Raw genomic sequence first — 15,922 nt, 5'->3', positions numbered from 1 at the left:
TTGTACAGCCAACTGACTTAAGTGCTGTCAATAAGCTGTATACCTAGAAAAAGATGAATTGGTAAAAGTTGTATGATACATTTACAACAACAAGCAGTGGCCAAGGCTATGTACAACCAAACCCTTCATGGGATTTGGTTCCTTGGTTTGGAGGTCTAGAGTCACGGTTTCAAGGGACATCCCAGTTAACTGGCCTAACATGTTTAGTGCTTTTGTTCCACCTCCTAGTTTGCTGCATAGTGCCTGGGGTCTCAAAAGCTTGCAAGTGCCCATTCAAGGCACAGTAATTGGTCTCTATTTGCCTGAAGCAACAGAAGGAGAGTGAAGAGGAGGAAGAAATGGAATGTGTAGCTAACTGCCTCTGCGAGTAACTGCTGCCTTTGCCATGAGACCAGAAGAACTGGCTAGTGCCTGGCTACCAATACTGAACACTTTGATCAAAGATTCTATAGAACAATCTGGATCAAAAGGGGTCAACGCAGAAAAGAATTTCACATTCTCATGGAACAGAGAATTTCTGAAGTTATGGAAGCTAGATAAATCCTTAAAACTATTTTACTCTAATAATATAATCTTTAAACCTTAAATCAAAAAATATCCCCCTCCAGTCTTCTGAAGACCAGTTAAACTTAACTAATAAAGAATGTCTACCTTAAGCATTATGCTCTTTTAAGATCTATCTGTATGTGATCTGATGGAAAATAGCAACTACTACTGGCTCCAAATTTACATACACACTGTTAACTGTTTTTAGTTTAGAGGAGAGATCCTGCAAGTGGATCAAGGCATGCCTAATTTTAGTTATTCAATGTTCTGTGGAAGCTGGAATGAAAATAGCCTCCAGGCATGTTCAAAAGTCAAGTTTCCAAGGTAAAACTTCACTAAGGCTGTTTCAATATCAGTGATTAATGATGTTTCTAATTAGTTATAGGCAGAAAAGATGCAACTCTTTGGCATGTTTTAGAGTCAACTGATTACTTAGGGTAAAACACTAAACCACTGCTAGTTCCATCTTCATTTCTGGGCCTGATGGGATAAGACAGAATTAATGTGAGAACGTATAATTAGAGGATACCAAAGGTACTGAAGTAATTAACAAAACAAAACAAAACATTAAAGAAGGGTCTTCACAGCTAAGATAGAAATAAAAAAGATACTTTCAAAACATGAAGGAAATGGAAAACAAAAAATTGCAATTTGGCAATCTAATGCCAAAAAACAATGGCATAACAAGTTCAAATATCTGAGCCTGGGGCCCTGCAAAATATTAATGTCATTAAAAGTAACAAAGGAAATTTAAAAAGCAAGAATGATTTTTTCTGAGAAACAGTAGAGCTACAAAGGAAAAAAAATATACTTCTATTTCATTTTATTAAGAAAGAAAGAAACCCAAACCGAGTTAAGTTAAATATTGGCATTATCATGCCAAAGCTGGCCCAGAGCTGTTATACTAGTCTATTTTGACAGTGAACATGTCATGTTGCTAGTTCAGCAATGTGCATATGTCTAGTTAAAAAAAATTTTATAAATATTTTATTTTTGTTGTTAATATATACAGCAAAACAGAACATCAGTTCAACAGTTTCTACATGTACAATTCAGTAACACTGAGTTCCTACACTGACATAAACTCACTGGCCCCTAAAGTTCCTACCTAATCTTTTGAGTTGCTGTTGTCAATCTCATCCCATATAGACAGATTTTATAAGAGCGTAATGTTCATGGCGGACATAACCTTTCTGCTGAAAGTGAAGCTGTCTTGAAGCACTTACTGATGAAGATCAAAGACTACACTCTTCAGTATGGATTATACCTGACCATAAAGAAAATGAAAATCCTCAAAACTGGATCAGTAAGCAGTATCATGATAAATCGAGAAAAGATTGAAGTTGTCAGGGATTTCATTTTACTTGGATCTACAGTCAACATCCATGGAAACAGCAGTCAGGAAATTAGACATCATACCGCACTGGGGAAATCTGCTGCAAAAGATCTCTCTAAAGTGTTAAGAAGCAAAGATGTCACTTTGAAGACTAAGGTGCGCCTAACCCAATCCATGTTATTTTCAATCATCTTATACACACATGAAAGCTGAACAATGAAGAAGGAAGACCGAAGAGTTGCTGCCTATGAATCGTGGTGCTGGTGAAGAATACTGAAAACACCATTAACTGGCAAGAACAAACAAACTTGTCCTGGAAGAAGTGCAGCTGAAATGCTCCTTAGAAGTGAGACTGGCCAGACTTTGTCTCATCTACTTTGGTCATGCTGCCAGAACGGACCATTCCCTGGGGAAGGATATCATGCTTAGTAAAGCAGAGGGTCAATGAAGAAGGGGAAGATCCTCAACGAGATGGACTACACAACGGCTGCAATGATGGGCTCAATCACAGCTAGCATTCGGAAGACAGTGCAGGACCAAGCATTTCATTCTGTAGTACTCAGGGTCACTGTGAGTCGGAGCTGACTGGACAGCACCTAACAACAAGAATAACTTGTATCTAATACGTCCCAAATAGGTATACTCTGTTCTTAAAATGAACGATACATTTTTTAAAAATGCTTAACTTGAAAGTAATTCAAACAGGCAAAGACCCAAGACAGACTTTTCTATATTTTATTCTAAATTAGTCAATTTTTATTACACATATACTGATAAGCATGTATAGTAATTAAAACTATAAGGAAGAGAAGAAAAAGAACAGAGTTTAATAGTAACTGCTAAGGTATTTTTATACACAATTTTAGAGCAAAGTTAAAAGAGAGTAACGTAATATCCAATGTAATGAACACAGTAACCTAGAAAGTAAAGAGAAATCATTAAATAAGAGAAGATAAATAAAGAGAAAATTTACATAAACTTGTTTTATTTTGCCAAAATTCAAGGCAGGAGAAAAAGTTAAGCAGCAAAGGAATTAAACTGAAAAAGTAGTTCATCACACAGTAGTTTTATACACCCAGGTCAGAGGCTTGAAATAGAAAAGAGAAGATTATACAGTAACCAGCAGAACTAGTAGGATCAAGTAACAACTTCATGGAAACAGTTAAGGGGAAGAGTCAGGTGAAAAAGGATGGAAAAATGGAAGGGAATGAGGTAAAGACTAAGGAGTCTCAGCAACACAAAAGGACATTACAAAGAAAGTGAAAACTTCCACAGAATTAGTTATCAATGTTTAGGGATCAGAGAAGTATATACTTAATGAGTTCTTAAAACCCATGACTGAGATATAAAGGAACTAGAGGAAAATACCTCAACAGATCAACATAAAGTAAATACAATAAAGATAGCACAATTTCTTGCAGTGTTTAGAAAAAAGTTAAAACACACACACACATATATATTTTTAAGGCACATACTTTTATAATTCATATTAATTATGTTCTATCACAGAACATATTAAACTTTCACAATGAAATACTGGAATTATTTAAAGATCATAACTTGTTCAATAATGGTATACAAATGTATATATACATGTATATCCACATTTACACATACACATACATATCTGTATCATCACAAATGGCATGTGAATCTATTGAAGAGAGATTTTTAAAACCTTACTTACAGGTTCACTATGATGTTTACCTCTGTATTAAGACTAGCGATCCAACTATGAATCTTACAAAAGAAAAAAGCCTCAGAGGGATAAAGATCTTTAAAAAAGTAGACTTGCCCCCTAGGGTGTCCAAGGCTGTAAATCTTACAGAGCACACTGTCATCTTTCTTCCACAGAGTGGCTGGTGATTTTGAACCATTAACCTTTTGGTTAGTAGTCGAGTGCTTTACTAATCCATCACCTGCACTTCTAAATCACCTACATACTTGCTATAAATTCTAGGTCAATGAATTTATAATCTAATCCACAGTATTTGAGAAGCATATGACTCTCTAGGACAATGTTTCTTAAGCTGGACTCCCAGACACTAGGGAGATAGATTCTTAGGCGTCTGAGTGCTCAGTGAAATTTTTAAATGTAGTTTTTTTTTTTTTAAATCAATGATAATAATAAATTGATAAGAAAGATAATACATAAATGACACTCCTGATGAGTGAAGGCCAAATGAATACCACATCTCATTCTAAAAACAAATGCTTCACTGTAGTTCAAATATAGAAAAGAAGCATGGGAAATGAGCTGGGCAAACTTAAATAAAACACATGCTAAGGCAGCCAAATAATAGTAACTACCATTTTACCAGGAGTTCTGGTGGTGTAGTGCCTAAGGCATTTGACTGCCAACCACAAGGCTGGTGGTTCAAACCCACCAGCCACACTCCTCGGAAGGAAGACTGGGCAATCTACTTCCATAAAGATGCTGCCTTGGAAACCCAAGGAGAGGTCACTATGAATCAGATCCGACTTGACTGAGATTCGACTAGACTCAACCTCAGTGAGTTACCATTTTACCAAGAACCAGGAACTGCCCTAAGCACTTTAGATGATCTTATCAATTAATCAGCTCAATAATCGCATAAGGTAGGTATTATCAACCTGTAGAGAAAAACAGTTTAGAGAAATTAAGTAATTTGTCCAACTATGGACAAATTGTCCAACTATGGACAAAACTATGAATAAATGGCTGCAGTAGGATTTTAACCTAGATGCTACTGGGATTTGAATTTAGGTGCTATTCTGTTACACTGTTTGCTTACCACATTTATACTGTAAGCTTAGATTCCTTTTTATCAGAACATTATAATCCTCTATACATTAATGATTTATTAATTTACAACAAAACAAAACAAAACAAAAAAATCCAAGCGCACTGCCATTGAGTCAGATCCGACTCACAGTGACCCCTCCTTGGGTTTCCGAGGCGGTGTCACCATGGTAGTAGATTGCCCAACCTTCCTTCTGAGGAGTGGTTACTGGGTTTGAACTGAATATGTCATGGTTTTAGAAGCTAAGCACGAGGAGTTTAGAACCAGCTTTTATATATTCAAGTAAGATAATCATAAAAAAAATATGTTTACATAAACCTTAGGCTTAATGAATTGCTTTTCTTTAAAACAGATCCATATATCACTCAAGTTTCAGAAACACTGTTCAAAGACTCAGGGTACCAAGTGGTATGTCATAGTTCATATGCAAAGATAAACAAAGTACATTTCCTGCAGCATAAATTTTCCTCAATTGTAAATAAGTTAAACTAATTTTACACTGCAATAAATATTTATTACATCCAGTAGAATGCAAGGCTTGTGTATATTTCAGATTCTTGCCAAGGTAACGTTAATAACGTCAAGAGACTGGCGCATATTCTTCTCTGCCCTTTGGGGTACTCTGAAGGAAGAGTTTGAGAAGCTTTGCCTAGTTTAGAGCTTTAGTTCAAATAGGGAAGAAAAAGAGAAGTAATTATTAAAGACTTTCCCGAGGTCACTTACCTCCTTTCTTAAAAAATATCCTTTAACTCCAGCTACCATTCCACTTTTCTACGCTTTTCTAATGCAGAACATCTCGAAAGTGTTATCTACAATGCTTGTTCCCTCTTCATCTCTAGATCAGCAATATCAAGGGCATCAACAACCTTCAAATACCCAAATTCATGCTCAATTCTATGGTTTTATTCTACTCAGCTGTACTCAAAACACTCCTTCCCTTTATTTTTTTTTCCACAATACTCCCTAGTTTTCCTCTTACCTCACTAAACAAAAAAAAAAAAACCAAACCCACTGCCATCAAGTCATTCTGACTCATAGTGACCCTACAAGACAGAGTATGGAAGCAGACCTCTTCCCCCTGTGGAGCAACTGGTGGGTTTGAACCTCTGACCTTCTAGTTAGCAGCCGAGTGCCTTAACTACTGAACCACCAGAGCTCCTCCTTACCCATTTCCTTAACAACTTTTGTGGATTTCTCTCCTTTCCACACCTCCCACATCCAATCCATCAGCAATTCTTACCCATTTTACCTCCAAGAGATATTCCAAGTCAATTCTCTGCTTCCACCTACACTACAACCATGCTAGCTAACCCCACCATCATCTTCTCTCCCCTAGTTATTAAAATCAGAAGCTCTGATGGCTCTGTGGTTAAAGCACTGGGCTGCTAACCAAAAGGTTGGTGGTTCAAATCTACTAGCTACTCCATGGGAGAAAGACTGAGGCAATCTACTTCTGTAAAGATTTATAGCCTTATAAAACCACACTGGGCATTGCTATTCTGTCCTATACAGGTGCTGTAAGTCCGAATCAACTCAATGGCAGTGGGTGTTAATTATTAAAATAGTCTTTTAACTGGTCTTTCTGTTTCATTTATGCCCCATTCCTCATGCTCCATTTCCCACACAGCTGACAAAGTGATTATTTAAAGATATATATCAGGTGCTCACCACCTCCAAAATCCAAATTCCTAATCCTAATTTACTAAAAAAAAAAACCCGTAATCTGAACCTAGTATGGCTAAAGGAACACTGGTGGCATGTGCCTAAGGCCACCTGACTGCTAACCAGAAGGATGGCGGTTCAAACCCACCAGCCACTCCTCAGAAGGAAGATGGGGCAATCTACTTCCGTAGTGATACTGCTTCGGAAACCCAAGGAGGGGTCGCTATGAGTCGGGTCCGACTTGACGGCACATAATAACCAACCCACCAGTCTCCTCCTATCCTTCAAACAGGGCTAGCAAATAAGAATATTAAAAATCTGATCATTGTATTCTATACAAAAATTTTTTGTCTTTTAGTTTTATGACTATGATTATTTCTGATAGAACACTGTCTAGTTATTAGAGATTTCAACATATAGGAAGGAGAAGTATGTACTTGTGGATATATGTAAAAAATGTGAAATACAATTTAATATGTACAAGTTTCAATGTTAAAAATAGAATCAAATCAATGGTCTTACAGCTCTCTTCCGGTAGTTCTGAGGCAATGACACCATATTTTGGTATCATTCTTAGAGTTCCAGTATCAGGGACTCCAGTATTCTCAACATTACAGAATTAAGAGGCAACTATGAATTAAAAAAATTGGTGTTTCAAAAAGAAGCAACTGTTTCTTTTGCATTAGAAAAAATGATATATAAAAAATTCACTAGAAACAACTGAACTGTCAACAGATGAATGGATAAACAAAATGTGGTATAAACATACAATGGAGTATTATGCAGCTATAAAGAAAAATGAAGTTCTGATACATAGCAAAATATGAACTTTGAAAACATGATGCTGAGTGAAATAAGTCAGTTGTGAAAAAACAGTGTATAATCTCATTTATATGAAATAAGCAAATATACAGAAACCAATGATTATTAATGGCTACCCAGGGTAGGAAGGAGAAAGAAGGGAACATTTTTGTTTAAGGGTCACTGAGTTTATGTCAATGGTGGCAGAATATTTTGGAAAAAGATAGCGACAATAGTGGTATAACATGAAAAATGTAATCATCTGTCATTGAATCCCAAATGTGGAAGTTGTGCTGGCAAATATTTTCAGCACCAAAAAGAAAAATGAATTCATAAAATGCAACAGAAAACATACCATTCCATAGGCCTGTTGCTGGACCCAGTTGATATAATCATTCCTTATGTCTATCATTTCTTGTACTTCATGTATATAAAACTTATCGTATTGTATTATCTGTCCCGTTTTCTCATTTACCTATAAGAGAGTAAAAGTGTAATTAACATTAAATTTAACCAGTCCTGAAGACAGAGATTAAAAAATATTTAAAAAGAAAAACATTCTGGAGAGATCTTAGCTAATTTTTTTCTTCATATAAAAATTACTTACTGAGTGCCTGCTATATGCAAATTAGTGTTATGGAAGACACAAAGATTTATAAGATGTGAAATCTGCATTCAGGACCTCATATATGAGTTGAAAATAAAGACACTGATGTAACCACAACACAGTATGAGGTAAGTAAAATATATACACTATATACAAACTAGAAACTGTAAGGAATGCAAAAGAGGGAGCTCTGGTTGGGGAATAGGACCTAAGTAACAACAATAACACTTAATGCTTGATAAGTGTTATCTTGTGTTAGCATACGGTAAGAGTTAACTTAAAATAAACTTTAAGAGATGACATTTGGGTAGAGTGCAAACAATGGAGGATGCAAAGTACCACCCCAGAGATTAGTTAGTAATTTTACAAAGGGAAAAACAAATCTTTACAGTAGAGGGTGATCAACTATTTATCACCAATACTTGTAAAATCGAACATTATGTTCATTCTAATATAATGCAATAGTAAGTACACACATCATCTATGAAGCAAAAAAACATTTAACCTGAATTTAATTAGGTCTCTCAACACAAATTTTGGAAAATACAAAGGATAGAAACAGAAATTAAACATCACCACAGGGAAACAATCAGATATGTGGATTGTGAAACTGCTGTAAGTAAACCAGCTAGGACTCTCCAAAGAGTCATGGTAATTGGGATAAAAAGGTAGGGGTGGTCATCAATTTAAAAAGACTAGAGAATTCTGAGGCTAGATATGTCAAAGTAGCTTGTTTCACACTAATCCTGCCCATAACAATGATAAACTCTGAACAATATATTTAAAAAACAACTACTGATAGAGCCTGGTGAGAGGATCTAGACTATGGCCCCTACATTCCCTTCCAGTCTGGAAATGAACTCATGCCAGTGGACTACAGCCAAACAACAGATAGGCATATAGGGTGAACATTAACATCAGGCAGATAGATTCTTTAGAATGATCAATCATGGGAGAACAAAAGGGCAGTATTTTCATACGGAGATAGCTCAAGAGGCAGGAATGCATAGAAAAGGAGGAGACAGGCAACTACAGACAGGAAGTGGGAAAAGAGCTGTTACACTGTGGGGAATTGCAGTCAATGTCATGAAATAAAACGTGTATGAACTGCTCTACGGAAAATGAATTTGCTCTAAATTTTCACCCAAATCACAGTAGAAATTAAAAAATAAAAAAATAAACAAACAATTATTTAAGATATTGGTAACCAGTAACCAGTTAAGGGTGATTCTGACTTATGGAGACCCAATGTGTTTCAGAGTGGAACCATGCTCCACGGGGTTTTCAACGGCTGATTTTTTAGAAGTAAATTGCCAGGCCTTTCTTCTGAGGTGGCCACAGGTAGACTCAAACCTCCAACACTTCAGGTAACAGCAGAGTGCATTAACTGTTTCCAGATACTCCACAGGTAACTACAGGAAACGAAAACCTCAATCCTAGTTTGACTCCTGACTGGATTGACTTAAATCCTTCCACTAACAGCTCAATATCTTCAACCAAAACAAGGCCAGGAGCTGATTGTGGAACAGTCAACTGCTCATATGCAAGTTCAAGTTGAAATTGAAGACAAAACAAGTCCAAGACAGCCAAAAGATGACCTTGATTATATCCATCCTGACTTTAGAGACCACCTAAAGAATAGATTTGATGCACTGAACACCAATGACCGAACCAGACGAATTGTGGGATGACATCAACATCATCATCCGTGAAGAAAGCAAAAGATCATTAAATAGGTAAGAAAGAAGAAAAGACCAAAGGGATGTCAGAAAAGACTCTGAAACTTGTCCTTCAATGGAGAATAGCTAAAGCAAATGCAAGAAATGACAAGATAAAAGAGATGAACAGAAGATTTCAAAGAGCAGCTCGAGAAGACAAAGTCAATTATTATAATGAAACGTGCAAAGACCTGGAGCTGGCAAACCCAAAGGGAAGAATATGCTCAGCATTTCTCAAAATGAAAGAACTAAAGAGAAAATTTAAGCCTTGAGTTGCAATACTGAAAGATTCTATGGGCAATATATTGAACGATCCAGGAAACATCAAAAGAAGATGGAAGAAATACACAAGTCACTGTACCAGAAAGAATTGGTTGATGTTCATCCATTTCAGGAGGTGGTGTACGATCAAGAACCAATGGTACTGAAGGAAAAGTCAAAGCTCCACTGAAGGAACTGGTGAAAAACAAGGCTCCAGGAATTTACCCAATACCCACTGAGATGTTTCAGCAAATGGATGCAGTACTGGAGACACTCACTTGGCTATGCCAAGAGATTTGGAAGACAGTGACCTGGATAACTGACAGGAAGAGATCCATGTTTGTACCCATTCCAGACAAAGGTGATCCCAAAGAATGTGGAAATTATCAAACAATATCATTAATATCACACGGAAGTAAAATCTTACTGAAGATAATTAAAAAAAGGTTGAAGCAGTATATTGACAGAGAACTTTCATAAATGCAAGCTGATTCAGAAGAGGATGTGGAAAGGGCTATCACTGCTGATGTCAGATAGATCCTGGCTGAAAAGCAAAGAATACCAGAAAGAAGTGTGCTGCTGTTATGTGCCGTCGAGTTGGACCCGACTCACAGTGATCCCTCCTTGGGTTTCTAAAGCAGTATCACTACGGAAGTAGATTGCCCCATCTTCCTTCCGAGGAGTGGCTGGTGGGTTTGAACTGCCAGCCTTCTGGTTAGCAGTCAAGTGCCTTAGGCACTATGCTACCAGAGCTCCCAGAAAGATGTTTACTTGTGTTTTATTGACTATGCAAAAGCATTGAATTGTGTGGATCATAACATATTATGTATAACATTGAGAAGAATGGGAATTCCAGAACCACTTAATTGTACTCATGAGGAACCCATACATAGATCAGAAGGTTGTCATTTGAACAGAACCACAGGATAATGCATGGTTTAAAATCAGGAATGGAGTGTGTTGAGGTTGTATCCTTTCACCATACTTGCTCAATCTGTATGCTGAGCAAATAATCCGAGAAACTGGATTATATGAAGAAGAATGTGGCATCAAGATTGGAGGAAGACTCATTAACAACCTGCGATACGCAGATGACACAACTTTGCTTGCTGAAAGTGAGGATGACTTGGAGCACTCACTGATGAATATTATTAAAGACTACAGTCTGCAGTATGGATTACATCTCAATATATATTATATATATATATATATATATATGAAATCCTCACAATTGGACCAAGAAGCATCATGATAAATGGGGAAAAGACTGAAGTTTTTCATACTACTTGGTTCTACAATCGACACCAACAGAAGCAGCAGTCAAGACATCAGATGACAAATATCACATCGGACAAATATGCTACAAAAGACCTCTTTCAAGTGCTGAACAAAAAAGATGTCTCCTCAAAGACTAAGGTGTGCCTAACCTAAGCCATGGTATTTTCAATCATCTCATATGCATGTGAGAGCCAGATAATGAATAAGGAAGACCTAAGAGTTGATGCTTTTGAGTTGCGGTGTTGGCAAAGAATACCAGGAGTACCACGGACTGCTAAAAGAACTAACAAATCTGTCTTTGGAAGTAAGAATGGCCAGACTTTGTCTCATCTACTTTGGTCCTGTTGTCAGAAGGGACCATTCCCTGGAGGACATTATGCTTGGTAAAGTGGAGGGTCGACGAAAAAGGGAAGGCTCTCACAAGATGGACCGACACAGTGGCTACAACGATGGGCTCACATGTAGCAAGGACAGTGAGGCTGGCACAGGGCTAGGCAGTGTTTTGTTGTACACAGGGTTGCTATGAGTTGGAGGTGACTCAACAGCACCTAACAACAACAACTAACAGCCAGACAGAAGAAAATGTGTAACCATTTCCAGATTTTAGGGCTTCAGTCTCTACTATTATACATACAATCAAAAATGATAAGACACATAAAAACAAATAAAACAAAATGAAAAAAGTATCAAGACAGAAGGCAATCAACAGAGTGAAACTCAAGACATAACAGATACTGAAGCTAGAAGACAGGTACTTTGTGAAAATATTTCAAACTGAATGAAAATATAACCTATTAAAAATCTGTAGGATACTGCTAAAGCAGGGCTTAGAGTGAAACTGTAGCACTATGTAATCTTAGGGGAAACAGATCTAAAGTCAATGATACAAACTTCTGCCCTAAGAATATGGAAAATAAAAGCAAATTTAAGACAAATAAAGCAGAAGGAAATAAAGGTAAAGCAGAAAAAAGTAACAGAGAAAATCAATGAAAGCCAAAACCCAAAAGACCCACTCCTGTTGACTTAATTCTGACTCACAGTGGTCCTATAGGAACAGAGAACTGCCCCACCAGGGTATCAAGGCTGTAAATCTTTAGCGAAGCAGGTTGTCACATCTTTCTCCTATACAGCAGGCTGCTAGGTCTCAACTGCTAACCTTTCGGTTAGCAGTTGAGCGCTTAACCACTGTATCACCAGGGCTCCTTAATGAAAACAAAGAGATTCCTTAAAAAGATTAATAAAATCAATAAGCTTTGACAGACAGAATCGAAAAAAAAGAGGTAAGACACAAATTACCAGTATCAGGAATCAAAGAGGGGACATCACTACTTAGCCATCTTACCAAAACTAACTCAAGAAGAAGGAGGTAATCTGAAATGTATTTAATTGAAATTAAAAACCTCCCAAAAGAAAACTTCAGTCCCCAATGATTTCACTGGTGAGTTCTATCAAACATTTAAGGAAACAGAATACCAATCCTATAAAATGCTTTCAGAAAACAGAAAAAAAGAGAACAGTACTGAATTTATTAAGCCAGAATAATCTGGCTTAATAAGCGGACAAGAAAATTATGAGAAATAAATATTATAGATCAACATCCCACATGAACACACACATAAAACCCTCAAGAAAATATGAGCAAATTAAACAACATAAATGATAATAAATAACAGTCAAGTGAGTCCCAGGAATGCAAGGTTGGTTTAGCATTCAAAAAGCAGTAAATTTTACCTATTTCAGAAAAAAGGAGAAAAATCATTAGTTCATCATAATAGGTGCAGAAAAACCATGGTCATTCCTGATAAAAACTCTCAGTGAACAAAAAAGAGAGCTACTTCAAACAGATAATTCCACCTATGAAAACCCTACATATAACGTCATATTTAATGGTGAAATATTGGATACCCTCTAAAATCAGGAAATTAGGCAAGAAAGTCCACTGTTACAACAATGTACTGGAAGTCTTATTCAATAAAATGAGGCAAGAGAATGGCATAGTTATATATATATAAAATCCAAATGAATCTGTAAAACAACTACTGAAACTAATCCATTACTGTACCAGGTCAGAGGATACAAGGTCAACACAAAACTCAACTGTATTTCTCTATACTAACAATAACATCTGGAAAATAAAAATTCAAAAATTAGCATTTATAAGTAGTTATAAGAAACATAAAATATTTAGGAATAAATTTATCAAAAGATATGCAAAGACTTCTATAACAACAAAGCATTTCTGAAGTACAAATAAAGAAGACTTTAAAAAAAAGAGCAATACAATGCTCATAGATTAGATATGAGAACAACAAGACTCAATCAAAAAAAAAAAACCCCTAACAATTCACTGCCAAGGAGTCAATTCTGACTCATAGTGACCCCCATTAGGTTTCCAAGGCTGTAAATCTTTATGGAAGTAGATCATCCCAACTTCCTTCTGCAGAGCAGCTGGTAAGTTTGAACCGCTGACCTTTGGTTAACAGCCAAATGCCATATCCACTATGCCACCAGAGCTCCTTAATAAGATGCAACAGGCAAATGTAAATAATGAAATATGACTGAACTATAGTTAAGAAAAAGTCACCTAAAATTTTTTTCTGCAATTGAGGAAATATGAGCATGCCTAGATAGATATATGATATTATAGAATTAAAAGCTAAATTTCTTAAGGAAAAATGGTATTTCTGTTATATAAGAGAATGTCTATGTTCTTAGGAGATGCATGCTAAATGATCAAAGGATGATAAGTGACTCATTAGGAAAAGCTCACATGGTCAAACACATATATAAAGCAAATGTGAAATGTTAACAGTTAATAACTCTAGAATTGGAAGGCACATTGATGCTTATTTGTCTTTTAATTTTTGTTCCAAAGATATTCAAGACAAACATTGAAGGGGGAATGAATGGAAAGGATTTTGAAAAGAAGAAAAAAGAAAAACAATCTAGGCAGAGAGACTAGATGAGCTAAGAGAACACAGAATGTGTATATACTCGCCCCAGCTAAACCGTTGGTCTAAGGAATGTGATAGGTACATAGAGCAGATCTGTACCCAACAGAGTTAAGACCAGCTAAACCCTGTCTAGGTTAGCCAACTCTAGCCAAATCTCAGGCTGAATGGAGGAGGTTCCACTCCAGCAGAAATGGAAATAAATGCTTATTTTTTTATCCCAAAAGAACACTGGTGGCACACTTGTTAAATGCTTCACTCCTAACCAAAAGGTCAGCAGTTCGAACCCTCCAGATGCTCCATGGAAGAAAGATGTGGTCATCTGCTTACAAAAAAACTTATAGCCTTGGAAATCCTACGAGGACATTTTACAAGGTCACTAGGAGTTGGAACTGGCAACGACTTTGGATTTTTCATAAGTTGTATGCCAATAAGCGTCACTGTGATTACTGTGGGAAAGCTAATGTACAGAGGAGTAACTTTAAATTTTAGAGTCAAGAAATGACCGTATCAGAGTGATACTTTATAAGCAGTATTCTGGTGGGAGAGTGAGGTATAGTCAAGAATGACTGGAGGGGCTAGCAGTAGGAAAATCAATCAGGATATTGCTAAAAGATTCAAGGTTTCTAGATAAGAAAGGATACAGAGGTAGTTAAATGGATATACAAACATAACTTTAGTATTTCAAGTCAGGTAACTGGAAAAAAAAATGGTGGTAACACACATTCACATACACACAAAATTCAGGGAAAGACATTCTGGGTGGGGCAGGAGTGGGAGCTATGTAGATATACTAAACCTTTTTTTAGTTTGTGATGGCAAGACTGAAGCTCAAGAGAAAAGTCTGTCCCAAAGATAAAAGTTAGAACCATTTTTCTTAAAGAAGACAACTAAAGCTGTGGTAGTAGATGAGGGAGATCAAAATGGTATCAGAAGTATTGTACTGGGCTAAGCTGCTGCAAAAGATATCTTTCTGTATGTGAACTGCTATATGGAAAATGAATTTGCTCTGTAAACTTTCACCCTAATCACAATAAAAATTTTAAGTTTTTTTTTTTTTCTTTAAAAAGACCTCTTTTAAGTACATAAGAGCAAAGACGTCCCCTTGAACACTAAGGTGTGCATAACTCAGGCCATCTCCTCTTATGCATGTGAGAGCTGGACAATGAATAAGGAAGACCGAAGAAGAGTCAATACTTTTGAGTTGTGGTGTTGACGAAGAATATTTAACTAACAAATCTATCCTGGAAGAAGTGCAGCCAGAATGCTCCTTGGAAGCAAGAATGGCCAGACTTTGTCTCAACTACCTTGGTCATGTTTTCAGAAGGGACTATTCTCTGGAGAATAGAGGTAAAGTAGAGGGTCAATGAAAAAGGAGAAGGCCCTCAACAAGGTGGACTGACACAGTGGCTGTAGCGATGGGCTCAGATATAGTAGGGATTGTGAGGCTGGCACTGGACCAGGCAGTGTTTCATTCTGTTGTACACAGGGTTGCTACAATTTGGAGACAACTCGACAACACCTAACAACAACAACAAATGGCATATCCTGTTGTATTTTTAGTAGGATGCATGGGAATGAGTGGTTATTGTTCATTTTTAGTAAAAAAAAAAAAAAAAAAAAGAATGGTTTATACATACAATGGAATACGATGCAACTATTAATAATAATGAGCAGTCCACAAAAAATAACATGGATCAACCTAGAGGATATTATGTTGACTGAACTAAGTTAATCACAAAAGGACAAATACTATATGGTCCTACTATTATGGAGCTCTGGTAGCATAGTGCCTAAGGCACTTGACTGCTAACCAGAAGGCTGGCGGTTCAAACCCACCAGCCACTCCTCAGAAGGAAGGTTGGGCAATCCTACTTCCGTAGTGATACTGCCTCGGAAACCCAAGGAGGGGTCGCTATGAGTCGGGGCTGACTCGAAGGCAAAACAACAACAACAACAATTATAAAAAGTCAAGAATA

The 15,922-nt window shown here is 36.8% G+C and overlaps 1 protein-coding gene across 1 annotated transcript in view; it reads right to left on the bottom strand.

Annotated features, from left to right (window-relative positions):
• The window catches only part of HERC4 (HECT and RLD domain containing E3 ubiquitin protein ligase 4), a 133,215-nt gene that overhangs the window by 28,454 nt on the left and 88,839 nt on the right, over positions 1–15,922 (bottom strand). Inside the window, exon 14 of the mRNA XM_007940695.1 lies at positions 7,484–7,603. Coding sequence (XP_007938886.1) covers positions 7,484–7,603 — 120 coding nt within the window. The remainder of the gene's footprint in view (positions 1–7,483; positions 7,604–15,922) is intronic.

This window comes from Orycteropus afer, unplaced genomic scaffold, assembly GCF_000298275.1.
Source record: "Orycteropus afer afer isolate SDZICR_OR568_19922 unplaced genomic scaffold, OryAfe1.0 scaffold00070, whole genome shotgun sequence".
Lineage (NCBI taxonomy): Eukaryota > Metazoa > Chordata > Mammalia > Tubulidentata > Orycteropodidae > Orycteropus > Orycteropus afer.
The sequence above is the reverse complement of the archived record's forward strand: the minus strand, read 5'-3'. Positions and strand labels throughout refer to the sequence as shown.